The following is a 17180-nucleotide window of genomic DNA, read 5'->3' as shown; positions in this document are numbered from 1 at the left end:
GGAGGAAATATGATTGATTATCTAAAGCCCAGGAGGACTCATGACAACTCATACAGACTTTTTTCAGATCAACATTGGGCAGTTGACCATTACTCCATTTGATACGAAATCAAGGGATGGTCTTTATATTACATAATGTATTTTTTACACCAGCCTGAGAAAACGAAAAATAAAAAAAATGTTATGACTGTTTTTCACGATGTCAGTATTGAAATGACTATTTCATGCAAATTAAGTTTGCTTAGTATGATGGTATCAGTCAAATGAGTGATTTAATCGAAAGGTGGGTAAAATATTCCCTATAGATGAATTTTGGTTCAAGCTAAGATTACCCAAGAAAATAACCACCATGACATTGTCTTATGAATTAAATTAACACTGCCAGACTCAAGTTTTATGCAGCTTATCTTACCTTGGTATGACATTAATGAGTCAAATTCAAACAGAAAAAAATATCTAAAGTCGAATTTATTCACACAAATTTCGTGGAATGAAATAAGGCTTTTGAATACATAATAAATCTATGACAAAAAGTTCTCCATCGGGGTAAACGATAGGCGAAATTCAGCAAGTGAAGGCTCTAAATGTCTACAATTCCTCTCTGCAGAGTTTTCCTTATTCTTGTAGTCTCGATGTTAATATTAACTTATTACCTGTGTAGATAAGAATAGCAGTAGATTCAGTATTGATTTCTAATTAAAAAAAAAACACTCTAATTTTCATCCACACGGAGAGTGTGTCCTTAACTTCTAAACGATGTAGATTTTTATTTAAGAATTTTAACTCCGATTATTGTTTTAATTTGGCATTTCTGTCATATATATAATCTATTATATAAAGGCAGTACATTTTATCAGTTACTATTTTTAGCACACTTCTGGGAACTGAAAGAGGGTGTGAGAATATGTTTCTGCTAATAATGCGCTAGGCAGTTAATTATTATCGGTTAAGCTTTTTGTTGTATAATTAGTTGTAAAAATATAACAAATTTCCCAAAAATCAATACTGAATAATGCTTTTGACGGTGAGCATTCTGCAAAAGTAATCTTTACCTTAGATTCCATACCAAACTAGCTAATTCTAAAAAAAAAACATGAAAATGATTTAAAATCGTAGCTTTTTGTTTTTACCATAATGACTAAATAACGGATGACATGATTGATTGATACTATTTCACAAAATCATTCTCCTTATTTCAAACTCGACCAAGAGGTAAGATTTGCCTAGCGTGTAGGAAAAGACGATTTGCTCTATTATACTGCCCATCGGCCAAGAAATAGTTGTATTTTCTGCAAGGAATGATGGATTACTTTGTACACTGTGAGGAATTTTTATAGCATTGGTCGGCAAAATAAAAAAAAAGCATTTAAAAAAAAATCATTTATCTTCGGTTCATCACAGTTTACCCTTGTTTTCTTTCGTCAACTTTGTTTTTCGTTTCTTAAAGGTTGGTATTAAGATTAGAAGGTCACTTTATTTTCTGGCATAATACCACCACCAAAAACCAAGTAAACATTTGTAATCAATCAACAAGTAATGTATTCACATTTTTAAACGAAAAAATAAACCACATCTTTTAATGGAATTTCAACGTTTTTTTATTATTATTATTTTATTGCAAAATGAAAGTATGAATGGGTATTGAAAGTTGAGCACATAAGAACACAGGATTCATACCATGAATAAAAAAAAACGAAAAGGAATGAGGTAAAAACAATTATTTTCTTAAATTACATTATAACTTGCATTATATTGCGATTTCTTTTTATTGACCAAATGTCGAGGAAACATCTTTAGTAGAAACTTGCGTTTATTTATATTTAAACGGATTTTATTATTATAATGTACATAAAGCAGATCAAACATATTACACATACCATTCTTTTCTGTCATCTTACACAATCATAAAGATGTATGTAATAGCTCTCATAATGATGTAAACTATTTTATATTAAAATAATTTAGACGTTGTATGGGAAAACTATCTTTGGTAATAAGTCGAATGCAAGATGACGCTGGCGATTTTAAATACATACACATGTGCAAGGTCTAGCATATCTTATCACCCCTATGCATCAGCAGATAAATAGGTCATAAGGTCATTTGTGATATCTAGATAAAACAGATATAAATATGTGACTTAATTTCGCTGCGGAAGACCACGTTAGTTTATATTAAGGTTAGACTTTTTTTTAAATTTGCACCAAACAAATAATTGAACTACATTTGTATACTTTTCCTGAATATATGAAGAATTTTTAAATTTCTTACCTCAAAAGGGAAAATTAATGCTGAAATTTGAAGTTGTGGCTCGATCATTAATTATTTATCAAATGAGAAAAATGAGCAGTTTAATGCCATTTCTTTTCCATATTTTGTAACAAATATATGGAGAAAAAGATAAACTAGTAAAGAATTTGATTATGTATTCCAAAGGAAGGGATTTGCTGCTATATAACGCAAATGATCCAGCTAATATTGTTATATGTATTAACTCTAACAAGAATGTTCGATGGCACAACTACAATGTCTCTTTGTAAACAGTAAAAAAGCTAAACATTTAAATGAGTCATAAAAATGGAATCAGGAGCAAGATATGATAATAGATTTAATCTGAACTGAATGTTCGAAAATACAAGTTATTATCATATCGGGACACAGTCGCTTTATATAACCGGATGCCCCTGATATGATGAAGAATGATTTTGGTGCCAAGGTTCTATTTAACTGAAACTTGTATAGCTTTAAAGAAGTCTATGTTCAATATAATCCCTTATTCGACCCTTAACTTTTAACCATACCCTAACTAAATTATACCAGTATGAATCACATTATTTATACAAAGGATGTAAGCAATCGACGTTAAAAAAACAAAACAAAACAACAAAAAACAAAACAAAACAAAAACAAAACAAAACAAAAAACAAAAACAAAAAAAACAAAAAAACAAAAATGCGTCTGACCATCCGTTCAGAATGTCACACATACCATCTTTGAAATTCCTTTCTTTAAGCTTAGGCTTCGTTTAAAGGATAAAAATATGTCGTTTAAATAATTAGTAACAAGGGGATAGACAACTATTTGAGAGAAATGAAAAGGAAAGTAATGTTGATATCTTATTCCTAGAAAGCTTGTTGGATTTTTCCACATTCTTATCCCAAAACATACAAAAACATCCACTAAATCTCAACAATTGTTAAGATCGTGAAGTAAAAAAAAATGAAAATAGTGAATTTTACATTTTAATGTAATTGTTTAAAACATACTAAAGCTTCGTGAAAACATTAGTTTCCTTTCTATGTTCTTGACGTAACGACCTCATTATGAAATCAGCTATTTGGGATAGTTATGTCATTTGTTTTTTATAACTTATATGAACAGTTCTGTTCTTTATATATGTCAGGTTTCATTATGATGAGAGTACTTTTTAAACCTACATATCACTCTAAACTGTTCAACACAAACTACATCATTTGCCGCAATGTAACGAAGATTCATGTCGATCTTGAATATCCACTTGTGGATGATAAACTTAAAATAACGATAAGTGGTTTGAGTCAAACACAAAAAGTTACAGTTATGGCATCTGTGACAGAAGGCAAAAACTCGTTTTCCTCATCGGCTTGCTTCATAGCAGATAGAGCCGGTTTGGTGAAAGTCGACAAATATCCGTCATTCGGAGGAACGTATAAAGGTATGACTTGATTTAGTTTATGAAGGATTGATATAATAGTTTATATTATCACAATTGTTATATGATAAAGTCGAATCTAAAAATGACTATATGACATCATCTTCAGCTTCAGTGAATAGAAAAGTGCCATTAAGGAGTAGTAAATCAGATAAATCGCGAATAATAAAACCATTAAAATTCTTTAGTTTATCTAAAAGGCATTATCATAATAAATTGACAGCCCACGGGAGAGATATCCCATAAAACCTTGATAATGCCCTGAGCTGATGGCAATGGCATTATCAATGTTGAAAGCAATATTAATTCCCAAGGGCACTAAATGCATCGCAATGCCTTCTACATTAGAAAGAAATAACTTTCACTATATATTGATGGAAAACGTTATTATAGCCGGCATATTTTTTTTCATTAATTTGATGAAAATAAAAAGACTAATAGATCTAGATGTACGATAATAACAAAATTACCAATATGATAAAAATGTGGGTAAATGTCGCAAGGAAAGTCGTCCGTATTACAAATGGCAATATTACGCTTTAAACCCGAAACGCCTGCAATGGTCTTAAAGACATTCCTGATATGGAAGATGGTATAACCAGGTTTTTTATAACGCTAAATTACGGTTCATTATTTCTCGTGTATTTCAACACAAACGGGCAGCATAAAATTGTCACCGGTCAAAATCAGTAATACAGGTAGTCTTAAAATTAAAATCAAGTAATTCCAAAACACAACCTTCAAAATATGTCTTGAACATTGTTAGGGTAGTTGCGTCAAGTTCAAGATGTAAATAATAATATATAACTAAAAGCTACGGACAATTAATTTGTGACATTGTGAAAACCCATCATCTCTAATCGTTAGTCAGGAACATACTATTTTAAACAATTAAGTTTAAGGCAGAGGAGACGTATTTCTTATAACCTTGGTCTAAAAGCCTGTCCCTCTAATAGCGAAGATGCATAAAAAGAAGTCATAATAGTCTATACTAAATCTGACACACCTTATGTACAAATTAGATCAATGTGACAACCAAAACATTTTCGTCGAAAACCGCAAAATTAGATAAATTGTTTTGACCTGTATTTGGTCCTATTTTGTTACTTTTGCTTGTGTGGAAACTCAAAATTTGTTTAAATAATTGAGATAAAAAGTCCATTTTCGCTATTTCTTTGCTTTGCTCAGTTTGTTAAGATATTTTTAACATAAAAAGCAAAAATAAGTGCTGAAAGTTGTAAATATCTTCAATTTTTGCTGGTTAAATATGTAAAAATGGTAAATTACCAATAAAATATTTGAAAAATATGTCAAACAAAGAGAAGTATAGGAATTCTCAGTATCGTTAATGATTGCAAGCACTTATTTTTATTTAAACCTCAAACTAAGAAAGGAATGCATTTAGACATTTTTTGCTACTTTTTGCTAATGCGATAACTCTAACATAGTTTAAAAACCTCAAATATGGAGAAAAAAGTAAATGTTCGCTTCTTTTTTTATCATTTTACATGTAAATCAGCTTTTAAACATACTTTTGACACAAAAATAAGAAATAAGTGCTAAAAATGTAAATTTCTTTTTTCGCTGATTAAATATGTAAACATGGAAAATTACCAATAAAATGTTCAAATAATATTTCTAACATAGAAATGTAGCATTTCTTAGTAAAAAAGCTTTAAAATGAAAATGGATTTATACCCATTTTGTTACTTTTTGCTGGTGCGATAACACTAACAATGTTTGAAAACCTATCATTGGAATATAGAAGTAAATCTACACGTTTTTCTTAATTTAAAAAAATACATGAAAATAAGAGCTAAAAGCTGGGAAATGTCTAAAACCTTGGCTAGAAAAAGATTAAAATCTGAAAAAAATACCCATAAAATGGTGTTAAGAAAATAGCAATTATGAGTATCATTGATGAGTGCGAGCACTTTACTTTCCTGCAGAAGCCTCAAAATCGGATGAAAGGCTGTAACATTAATGTGCATTTAGATCTATTTTGTTACTATTTGCTAGTGCTATAACTCTTACCTTTTTTTTTAAAAAAAAAAAAACTCAATTTTTTTGGTTTTTGTTTTTTGCTTGTTTGTTTATTTGTTTGTCTTTTATGTTTCAGTTTGTTAGAATACGTTTGACATATAAAGCTATAATAAGTGCTAAAACTGTGAAACAGCTTAAAATTTCCAAGTAAGAAGATCTATATTTGTAAATTTTAATCATAAAATGTTCAAAAACTATGTATCAGATAAAGAGAAATGTAGCAACTCTTTGTATTATTGATGATTTGGAGCAAACGACTTTTCTGTTATAATCTCAATACTTAATGAAATGCTATAAAATGAATGCATTTTTAAAGACCGATTGTTCGAAACCGTCAAATATGGGAATAAAAAGTAAATACTGTTTTAGTTCCCCTAGGTACTAGTTCGGTAGCATACTTTTGACCCGAAAATCAAAAATTTGTGCTAAAACTGTGACACATCTTTATACTTTTTTTTCTAAATAGAAGATATGAATATATTAACTTTAAGTTTTCTAAGCATAAAATGCACTCATGTAATTTGATTTTTTTTTTTAAAGAATTTGAGATTGATACAATGTTGGTTAAGAAACGCTAAATATTTACGAGGGTAATCCTCGGACGACATCTGAAGCGGTATTTTTTTTTTAAAGAAAAATCTTGTCCAGAAAACTTAAAAACTCATTTAGATCACTCGGGGTGAAATAATTGTATTTAATCGTTTTTAAATGTCACCGCTATCGACGTGATCAAATTGAAACTAAATTGTTACAACCTTTGAAAATAATATTTAATGTAATTAAATTCTATCCCTTTTGCAAATCTAGTAGAAATGCAGCTCTTTTAGAACCTGCTCTACGATGACAGAAAAGCTTGTTCTACGATAACTATCTACTACTTGAGTCAGCTCTATCAAAATAATTCTACTACTAAAGCCCGCTCTAGAAGAGCCGGCTCTGCTAGAACTGTCAGACTGTCAGAAGAGCTGGCTCTAGAATAGATCTGTTCTTCAGACAGTTCCACGACATTTTTTTGAGAGGTTAGGAATGATGTCATCTGGACTATACATTGAGAGAAAGATATATAGATAATACATAATCTTTGAATAATATTGAGTTCAATGATTACTTTTATCTTATCTACCCAAATGAACTTGAAATGATTAGACAACTAACAACATGTTTCTGCTTCATATTTAGATTTTAAATTATACTAAGATGGTACAAGACGTTTGAAATCGAAACTTCATGACAAACGTGATAATTATGACTATCGAATTGTAAACGTTCCCTTTCTTAGTGGCAATATACCAACATCTACAACCTATAGAGTATGCATTTCACAGTTGGTCCGTTAATGTCGTGTCTATGATGTGTTCATGAACTTTCTTTGAAGAGAGAGGGTAAACTATCAATATAGCTTCTAAGGGGGTAAGTTCAGCCTTTGTTAATATCACCGCTACTAAAATCTTTTCTTGTTACAATTTGATTGGCCGATATGAAGTTCCCATTTCACAGATGAGACAAGATATCTTCAGTTAGATTTCACGTCATATTGGATTAACAAATCACTGAATCTGACACTGACTGGACTTTTCTCACTTTCAATGTGGCAGGTGCTGTTGACGGGACAGGGCATGCTTACAATTCCAGACTGTAAATGTACCCAGTGGGTAACTTTATGGACTGTACTAAACGTATCCACTGAATTAATTCTGTCAATTGGTAAATCTTTTTAAAAAATCGTGCCTTTACAGTACTTGGTATTGCAGGAGTTAACAGTATGGGATTGTTTACTACCATGATACAGAATCCAGGGCATCGTAGAGGACAAAGGTATATAAAGCTTGACGTAACATCTCCACAAATTGTTAATTTTTCTGTCTTTAATGGACATATAACATGGGATGAATGTCATCATGCCACCTCAAAAATAATTGTGTGTGCTGAAAAAAAAAGATGGTTCCTAGATAAAACTGTTCAAAGGGAAGAAATTCGCTACGGAAAACTGAGAGGAACAATGTTTACCCCTGTAGGCAAGTAATGATATAATGAATAAATGTTTGTCATATAGCCAAAATTCATGAACAATAGTTTAGATATATTATTTTGCTATAGTTAGATAAAAAAGTAAAAAAGTTAAAACATGTTAATACATTTTGTATTTGTTTGTAAAAATTCAGGATGTAGGACACGTCTTACATCACCACCTGACCAGAATATATCAGGTTTTAATGTATGAAAAGACTGAATTACAAACAGTGATTATTTTTGTGTGAAGTTAATATATAAACGATGTATACATGTTAACATAGATGATTTAGTCAGGAGATATATAATAACATTAATGGGTAATCAAAGGAACCAAGATTTAAACGGTAATTAAAATAATACACTTCAAGGACAAAGACCAGACAGGGAGAACAGATACACGCAACAATGGACATGAAATAACCAAAATATCACACACAAAGAAACATAAGCAAATGAGTAACCCGAACTCCATCAAAAACTGGGAGCATGGACCAGGCGCACCGGTCGGTAAAAAATGAAACAACTACTCAGTAAATTCCAGTTCAAAGATGCATAAAAAAATCAAAGGCTGAAGTTTTCAAAGTCGTTAATCGTCAAATATTCAATGTCACTGATTTTGGCTTACTGTAAATAGTCGAAGTGGTATAAATGCGATATTCTTTGAAATCGGGTGACTTCCGCTAAAATTTTGGTTCCCTTGTTATTATGGTGTTCTCTTTCGTTACCGTTATGACCCGAATGTTTTCAATCATCCAAAACAAGTTTAAACAATTGGCAATGATTGTATATAGATATTGGTGTCCTTATAATATATATGACCTTGATATAATCAATTGTAACGAACGCCTGTGTTTGAATCGGAAACTGGGTATTATTACATCAATTAAATGCAAATCGATCATTTTATCTTTTAATGTAAACTTCCCGTCCTAATGCAAACAAAAACAAGCATGGACATGTTATGATATGTTTAAAAAAAGGTACGTTATAGTGATCTTTGGGTCGCTTATGATATTGACCAGGGAACCAGTTTAGGAACCAGAATAAGCAGCTGGCAATGACTATTCATAAATATCAGGGCAGGCTAATGTATATGACCTTATTTAGTCATGTAACGAGCCTCAGTGCCTGAATCGGTAACTGGGAAATGTTCAAAGATAACCGATCATTTCATGTGAACTTCCCGTTCTCGTTCAAGTAAGAAACAAACGTAGAACACACGTGTATGATACTTTTATCTCGTATGAAGCTATAACTATGACACTATGACGGTAAATATGGCGGGTATCTGCAGCATTACGTGGCGTATAACGACATATTTATGTAAATCATATGCGAATATTAAGTACTTAAATTACAAGTGCAAGAGGTTGCTAACAATATTAGCGACTTAAAAACACTTTCTCTTTGCTTACACGTGCAAATTTGCTAAAATACAAATATGAATACTAGTATGCAAATTAGCAAACGGGTTTATGTTTCTCCTTGAGAATACGTTATATTAGTTTGCACTTAGTCGGGGCCAAGTGTAAGTTTATTTTTGAACAGGTGCAGATGTATTTTGATTGAATTTCTAAATTGATTCAAATTAAGTGAACAGAATTGTCATATTCCCAATGTTCGACAATAGGAGAATTACTATTGTCTGAATTTTAGCTGAATGTTGACTGTCCAGTTCATTTTCTTAACACATTTTTTTCTTTCTCTGTAGGACCAGGGCCGTTCCCAGGAGTAATAGATTTGTTTGGTACTGCTGGAAGTCTGATAGAATTCCGTGCAGCAATGTTAGCTTCCAGAGGATTCGTGACTTATGCTCTCCCATATTTGAACATGGAAGATTTGCCAAAAGAATTGAAAGATATAGATTTTAATTATTTAATGGTTCATACAAATACTTACAAAATTGATATTAATTGCTTGAACTCCAGGCTCCCGTTTTTTTTTCTTAAACATAGTTTTTAGACGGTTGAAAAGTATCTTTATTCATACATGCATTTTGCTTCAAGGAAGAAGGAAAAAGAGGTTATCCACCGACCCTTTCGTCAGACTTTTCTGACTTGAATTTTATCATGGATTGTTTATCGAAAATTACAGTATAATTATTATCAAAACCTCTGAAACACCTAGGCTTTACTTCTTGTATTGAATATGGTTAACCTTCTTTGTGCTGGATTTACGTTCCAATTATAATTTGTTGGGTTATACGTACTTCTTGTAGACTATTTCTATTTGGATGTCGATCTCCCTTTGTAGTTTTTAAATGATGCTAATGAAAGTTTGTATACAAAGTTTTATATAGATTTGTATTTTCGTATTTCATTAACTGAGGAGCAAGAAGTTTTTATTTTTCATTTTCAATGCTGGCTTGACCAATATATATATTTACCTCCATTTCATAATCAAGTGGTTGTTTACTTGCTCAGACCCACTCGTTTGTGCCTGTATATTCATTCTTCTCCATGCTATATGATCCTTGGGAAATGCATGTACTAAATATTTCTTTGCAGCAAATTGAGCTTACTGTAATTTCCCTATACTCAATACAATCATTTATAATCGGCGCAATGAAGTCGGGTTCTGTAAAGGAGATATTGGCAACGATCATAATTATCTTCTTTGTCTGACGATAACATCAAATTACAAAACTAGCACATGCCAAATTTTCCTTGGAAATGGTAATATAGTATCGCTACTCTTTACTATTCATGTATGTTAAGATCTGATTTAGGAATCTGTCAAATGGTTTTGTGGACTTAAAAAGGTGGATAAAACTGGCATAGGTATGGTTGGTGTGTCTAAAGGAGGTGAAATAGCATTTATGCTGGCTTGCGAATGTCCACAGGTATTAGTTCTTTGGATGTTTAATCAAATATCACTATAACAAAAAGGCTGGTCAGAGCATTTGTTTTCGATGGAAAACATAAATTCTAAGTCATATTGTTTACATTCTACTTGAAAAAAGCTCCTAGTACATAAAATTTAATTACTTCAAACGCTTAACACATTTGGATTGAAATCTAACCAAAACATTACCTAAATACATCATCTAACGAAAATATTTATCTGGAATAGTCATGCAGTCATCAACAAGCAATAATTACCATACACTCGGTTGTCTGATATTTATCACTATGACAAAATTTATTCATGAAATGTCGACAGTTATATGCATAAATGTTGTGCAGTATTGCATGGTAATAAGGATTAATCAACTTAACTATAATGTCATTTTCAGTCAGGGTTCTGCTTTTGGAACCATCTAACTAAATTATCATTAATTGAGTTTATTTAGTTCCCACAACAAACAAATATTCCTATGAAAAATTGTTTAGGAATATTTGAACTTACAAACTGAAAAACACAAAAGTAAGACTAATAAAGCACAAGTTGTGCAAGGTTATTCTATAGAGAATGACATTATGTCATAACAATTTTATTTCATATAAATATTTCCTAAGTGTTTAATTATATTGCTGCTTATGAAAGGTGACTCCTTGAAATCATATTGAACTATTTGGTCTAATGCTGCTGATGAAAGATCTCTCCTTGAAAACTGTTTATAGCATATCGAAATTTGTAATATTTGTATGATTGGTATTTTTTGTATTCTAAAAGATCAAGTCAGTGGTAACCATCAATGGAGCTCCTGTCTGTTCCTACTCCCCACTTGGACCGTTTACAAATTTTCTTAGGTAAGCCTGTTTTTTTTCGCAGTTATATAAATATTGTTATTAAAGGACGTGTGCATTTATGAACAATATGTTTACCACCAACAAATGAATTGTGATTTTCTATTGTGATCAAAATCAAGCAAAAATGATTTAAAAAATAAACAGTAATAAAATGAGCCATTTACAAAGAAGTAGAAAATGCGTTTATTGTCACAATATTGAATTTAAAATATAGTTATATACAATGTAAATCCAGATATTTCTAATAAATATGTGATTGTGATTATACTCGGCGTCACATAAATAACATACTGTTAAAAATTGAATAAAAATATTTTCTACGACTTTATTGACACCAACCGTCGTTTAAATTGTCTTAAATGACTTGCTCATTCGTTTAGCCAAACAGCTTCTCAAAAACAAGTCGCTTATTAGCTTAAATCATGCGTAACAAACCCTTACGGGAAAATCCCATACTAATATCCGCCATGTTGGTTTTTACGGGACGATTTGTTTACAAACGAAGTTCGTAAGTTCCCGTCGAAGTCCGGTGACAATCGTCTGCTTGATCAACTTCTCGGTATTGTACGTTGTTCGCGTAAAATAAATCCGAGATATCCGAAATAACGCCGAAGTGCATTCTGGGTTCTTCGGTTTTTGGACAAACCATTTAAACGTAAACAACATCTCCTAGCAACCCGATCACTGTAAACATGGCCGACTTTTTACAATGTAAATATTGGCACCTAGAATTAAAATCTGACCGGAATTTAACCATTCAATGTTTAGGGAGAAGCCGTTTGGCTAAACGAATGAGCAAGTCATTTAAGACAATTTAAACGACGGTAGGTGTCAATAAAGTCGTAGAAAATATTTTTATTCAAATTTTAACAGTATGTTATTTCTGTGACGCCGAGTATAGTTAAAATCTAAACCAATTAATTTGACTTTAAACGTGGCATTTACCAAACAAGATTCTACTCACTAGGCAGCACATTTACAGAGATACTTTCGACCAGACATGTTTATATTACCTTTGAGACAAATACTTTATTTAGGCATATGAATTTATCAACCTAAGACCAATTGAATTAGAATTCCATTTAAATCCATCATGCATCATACAAAAAAAGAGCTCTTAAAGTCCTTTGAGTTATGAATCTTCGAAAAAATTTCTTTAAAATTTCAAAATAATTTAACTTTTGTTTTTACTGCACATCATTTTCAATAGTACGTGCGAACCCTGGAAACTGTTTTCAGACAAACAAACAATTTTCACATTAAGCTTAATGTTAATTTATTGTTTTTTAATACATTTTTATAATTTTTGTATGCTCTAGTATTGGAAGAGCTATTTGAATATTCAGATTGACATCAACTCATATGAATATCTAAAGGTGACATTTGACCGTCATAAACATCCTTTTTAATCCTGCATTGATATCTATAGATATTCAAATTACAGGATCTAGCTTTGTTATGAAGCCTGGCGACATCGCTTTTTTTCTTTTTTTTTATTTACATCAAATATTCAAATAGTTGTTCCAACACTCAAGCAGAAAAAAAACTATATTTATATTTAAAATCAAAATTGCATTAAGCCTAATGGGAATTTCTTAGGTCTGTCGAAAAACATTTTTGAAAACATTTGTCAGAATTCGTACAGACTATAGAAAACCAAATGCAGTTGAAAAATTAAATTATTTCCAAAGATGACTTTATAAGAATCTTTTCGAAGATTTATAAAACTCAAAAATGGACTATACTCCACCTAAAAATACTCGCTAACACTGGCGTTTTTACTTTCAAATTGTCTTTTAGTTGTTTGAGATTTTAATAGCATGACCATGGCGGTGAACGTGAGCTTATGTCTCTTTCTTAAAATATGTTAATGCATCTCGTATTTTATTCAATAACCGTTTGAATTTGTTTGTCAACAGTGATTAGGAATTACCTTATAATCTGGGACACCCATGAAGCTGCTATAACGGCTAAATTCCAACCGATTTGGCCGATGTTGATTTCCGTTTTAACACAATATTTACTGGATTTCTACACAATAAACCTTTTTTAAAATGTAAAATTCGTGATCCCCATTGATAGCTTTAGTTGTTTTATTCTGCAACTTTTATACATTATATACACGATCAAAAGGTTTCTTCCGTATATCCCATCGCCTTTTTTAATTCTTTTTTGTAAGTTAAATTTCTATGATTGATTGATTGATTGTTGGAGTTTAACGTCCGAGCAGCAATATTTCAGCTATATTTAGACGATGAACATGAAATGGATGATAAAATGAACATAAAATAATGATGAAATGAAAAATGGGAAGGGACACAAGGGTAATAGGGTCGACAAATTTTGATTGCCACTAGAAAAAGAGAGGAATGGGTAAGGTCGGGCAATTTAGCCTCCTGTGGCGGAGCGCAAATGTCCCTACTCCTATCGAATACCACAGCAGGGTTCTTTAACGTGCGAGGAACGTGGCATCTTTCCCAACACGGTGCACTATGGTTTGCAGTCAGGTTTTCCGTATCATAGTCTGCCAACCCCAGACAGGGGTACCCCCTTCCACCACCTGGGCACACATCCCAGTTGCTCTGGGGGCAGAACTCCTAGCCCCCGGCTATGTTCTTTAGCACTATTTAGTTGCCTTTCACGACAAGCTTACCGCTGCTACAGGCCTATTCTTTTGACATCCGGACCTGCACGGGACAGTTGAATTTTCGATGGGATTTACTTACTTTAATTTTGTTTCTCATAATTTGACATAAATATTTGTTGTGCGCTGATAATAAAAGGACCAATTACCCGAGAATTTTTTTTTATTTTGTTCAACTTCCATTGTCAATCTAATTAAAATTAAACCTCTCAGTTTTTCCATTCAGTTTTAACATTCCATTCTAATTTCTGCTCAGATGACCTTCCTGATCAGCCAATCAAAATTCATCTGTCATGATTTTGACGGCGTTATTCAAAGGTAAAAAACAGGATTCCGAAAAGGTCATCTGAACAGAAAGTACAATGGAGTGTTGTTAGATCATACATGCAATGACTGAATGAAACAATTGATAGGTCTAATTTTAATTAGAATGATTTTATTGTAGAAGTAAGAGTTTCGAGATCAGTCAAATTCTTCTATTCCAACTTTTTAAACAAAAGTTAAATTTTCAAACTACTTTTTTAGGGTGGATACCACTGATTACAAATATGATGAGAGTGGGATGTACGTGTCTCCAGCATTTATAAAAAGATTCAAACCAGAGCATGTTTTGAAGGTAAAAATGCGTAACTTTATCATGCTGTTTTCGCAAAATATTCAATTTCAATACTACTGTTAAGCTGACATTGTGATATCAAAATGTGGTATGATTGAGAGTTGAATACAGGTTATACGAAGTAACTTGGTTTGCGACTTTACAGAAAAACTGACCGAAACTAGGTTATAACGTATAACAAGTTTATAATATTAGAAATATTACTTATGATTCAATATATAGAGGACTCAGAATTGACTCAGAATTGATTCTTAATTAAAGCAGTATTTTATTTGGGATTATTTAAATACGCTAGTAACGTCACAGCACCAAACTAGGCAATAAAAGATTCTCTTTAAGCGATTTTTTTTTATTTCGTCAAATAGAACCTCCGTATCGGAAAGCTTGTTTCAGATCAAATTTCTTTATAACAAATACTCTCAGTTTGAGGTCAGCCCATTCAGTGAGACAACATGCTTTGCATGTATTATTTAAATATGACAGAACTCTTTGTACTGCATTTTGTTATTTTTTTAATTCCAAGATCTTACGTTGCAGTCGATGCCTGCACAAAAATAAAAACAGGGGACCCTGCCTCAACTTTCTTTTTTATCATTGAAATTTGTTTTCTCGTAATTTTTATTCATACAACTAAGGTGAAATTTATCAAATTGTATATACTTTCAATTAAATTTGAAAAGATATGAAGTGTGTGTAACTATAATATGTGCTTGCTTCCAGATATGGGAAACTACGGCGAAAGTCCTATACATTGTCGGGGAGGACGATCAGTTCGTTGATCCAAAGTTTTCCAAGATTTTGTATAATTTGTACCCAGAGAACGAGCGACACAAACTGATTGTAAAAAGTTATCCAAATACAGGTCATCTTATCGAACCATGTTATACGTCATTCTGCAGTGCTTCATATCATAATCTCTTTGGTTTGTTTCATTCATTCACTGAATGTCTTTTGATCTTTGCTTAAGACTTCTTTTGTCATTTGATACACTGATCATTCCTTATCGATCTGGTCGGGTCACATATTTCAATCGAAACTTTGTCAGTCAAGCGTGTGTTGGTCAACATATTTGCCCCGAAGCAAGTCTTTTAAACTGCCCTACAATAAATTTGCTTTCACCTAACTCGTTTCTTCATCTTTTTTTAAAGTTTAGCTCTGTAAGTTTTTTAGCGTTTGAACATGGAACAAATTTCGCACATTCGTTAAATATTTACGTCCTTCGGGCGTATGATTATATGGTTATTCCACCCTGTCGACAGGAAAATGGACTAATAAAACAAAAACTTCTATCACATACATATAATGCTTACTATAAATACCGTTAACATTCCGAATAATTGGTTGATAGCTGCATGTGAATGGAACAAATAAAAAACGCAAAAAAAAATTTCCGAAGATAGTCTTTTACCCTCATAATATAAATAGATGTTATTTTCTATATTAATAATTTAAATCAACAAAACTTTTTTTCAGGGAAAATGATTGTTTGGGGAGGTAAAATGGAGGAGCATGTAGCAGCGCAGGAAGATTCTTGGCATATGATTCAAAATTTTCTTAAGTCAACATTGACATGAAATAGCAGATTAAATTGAAAACAGGTTAACAGAACTGATAAATACAAAAATATAAACAATTGATGTACCGTAACGATTTGACTAGGAGTTAATAAATGGTTATCAAAATGAATGTGTTCAATATTTATTTCGCCGTCATGGATAAATGCAAGTTATATAAAATTTAGTGCACTTGAAGAAAAATCGTGAATTCCATCTTGCATTACCAAACCACAGTCAGATGTATGATATGGCTTTAATCCTACAAGTATTCAAATAAGTCTAACAAACCCTCCCTCCTTAAAGTGATTTTGCAAACCTATGTAGGTAGATAGCCTTTCAATAGTCCCTGCTTGTATTATATAGATACAAAGTAAAATGTAGTACTTTACAGAGTGCAACTTGAAATACAATGTAGAATCTTAAACAGTTAGGACAAGTGTGAAAACATTCAAATTTGAACAATGTGGAAGCAACTCTTTGGAATGTGATTTAATATTTGATACAGTATAATAATTTTAAATGAAAGAAATCGATACAAAGTTCAAGTTAATGTATATTTATAATTCTCTTTCGGCCTCTTATTCTTTAAATGCAAGGGTCATAACTCTTTTGCTCCAACAAAATCTTCCTTTTTATGTTATGAAATCTTGCAGTTCTATTTCATAGAGACCGGTACACTTTCAATCAAGTCTTTTGGTTAAATCTATCAGTTAGGTGCCTTTTCCGGCTGAAAATTCCAGTCAATGTCAGCTGGCTATAATAGTTCATTAAAAACGCCTAGTTTGTTTGCATTATTAATTATTGTATAGATTTGAAAATTTGTTTATTGTATTCTTTTCCAAGGTTATCGTCACCAAATAAAAGAGTTTCTATTTTCAAGGAAAGACAAACTCTCTTTTTAATTAAGTCTTAAACGATTATAGAG

At 31.7% G+C, this 17180-nt stretch overlaps 1 protein-coding gene across 13 annotated transcripts; it reads left to right on the top strand.

The window, feature by feature from the left end:
- The first annotated feature begins 2076 nt into the window (after positions 1-2076).
- LOC148623958 (acyl-coenzyme A amino acid N-acyltransferase 1-like) lies at positions 2077-16381 on the top strand. Of its 13 annotated transcripts, none has more exons than XM_088566314.1 (9): positions 2077-2179; positions 3404-3694; positions 7486-7549; positions 9459-9531; positions 10476-10589; positions 11363-11439; positions 14609-14699; positions 15420-15621; positions 16173-16381. In XM_088566314.1, exons 2-9 carry the CDS (start codon positions 3412-3414, stop codon positions 16271-16273), a joined length of 1005 nt encoding a protein of 334 aa, XP_088422440.1. In that variant the 5' UTR covers positions 2077-2179; positions 3404-3411; the 3' UTR covers positions 16274-16381. The 13 variants fall into 13 exon arrangements, with proteins under 13 accessions (XP_088422440.1, XP_088422433.1, XP_088422436.1 ...); XM_088566307.1 differs by having other exon boundaries at positions 7486-7749; positions 9459-9628; XM_088566310.1 differs by having other exon boundaries at positions 7471-7549.
- The last annotated feature ends 799 nt before the right edge of the window (positions 16382-17180 follow it).

The sequence above is a fragment of the Perna viridis genome, chromosome 2 (assembly GCF_037379345.1).
Source record: "Perna viridis isolate PV_CMFRI_1.1 ecotype Kerala chromosome 2, ASM3737934v1, whole genome shotgun sequence".
Lineage (NCBI taxonomy): Eukaryota > Metazoa > Mollusca > Bivalvia > Mytilida > Mytilidae > Perna > Perna viridis.
Note: the sequence above shows the minus strand (reverse complement) of the source record. Positions and strands in the feature narration are given on the sequence as shown.

Coding starts and splice junctions, on each gene's coding strand:
- LOC148623958 (XM_088566304.1), top strand. CDS start 3,412: ATGATGAGAGTACTTTTTAAACCTACATATCACTCTAAACTGTTCAAC. Junction 7,750..9,458: donor AACAATGTTTACCCCTGTAG/GCAAGTAATGAT, acceptor CTTTCTCTGTAG/GACCAGGGCCGTTCCCAGGA. Junction 9,629..10,475: donor TAGATTTTAATTATTTAATG/GTTCATACAAAT, acceptor GATCTGATTTAG/GAATCTGTCAAATGGTTTTG.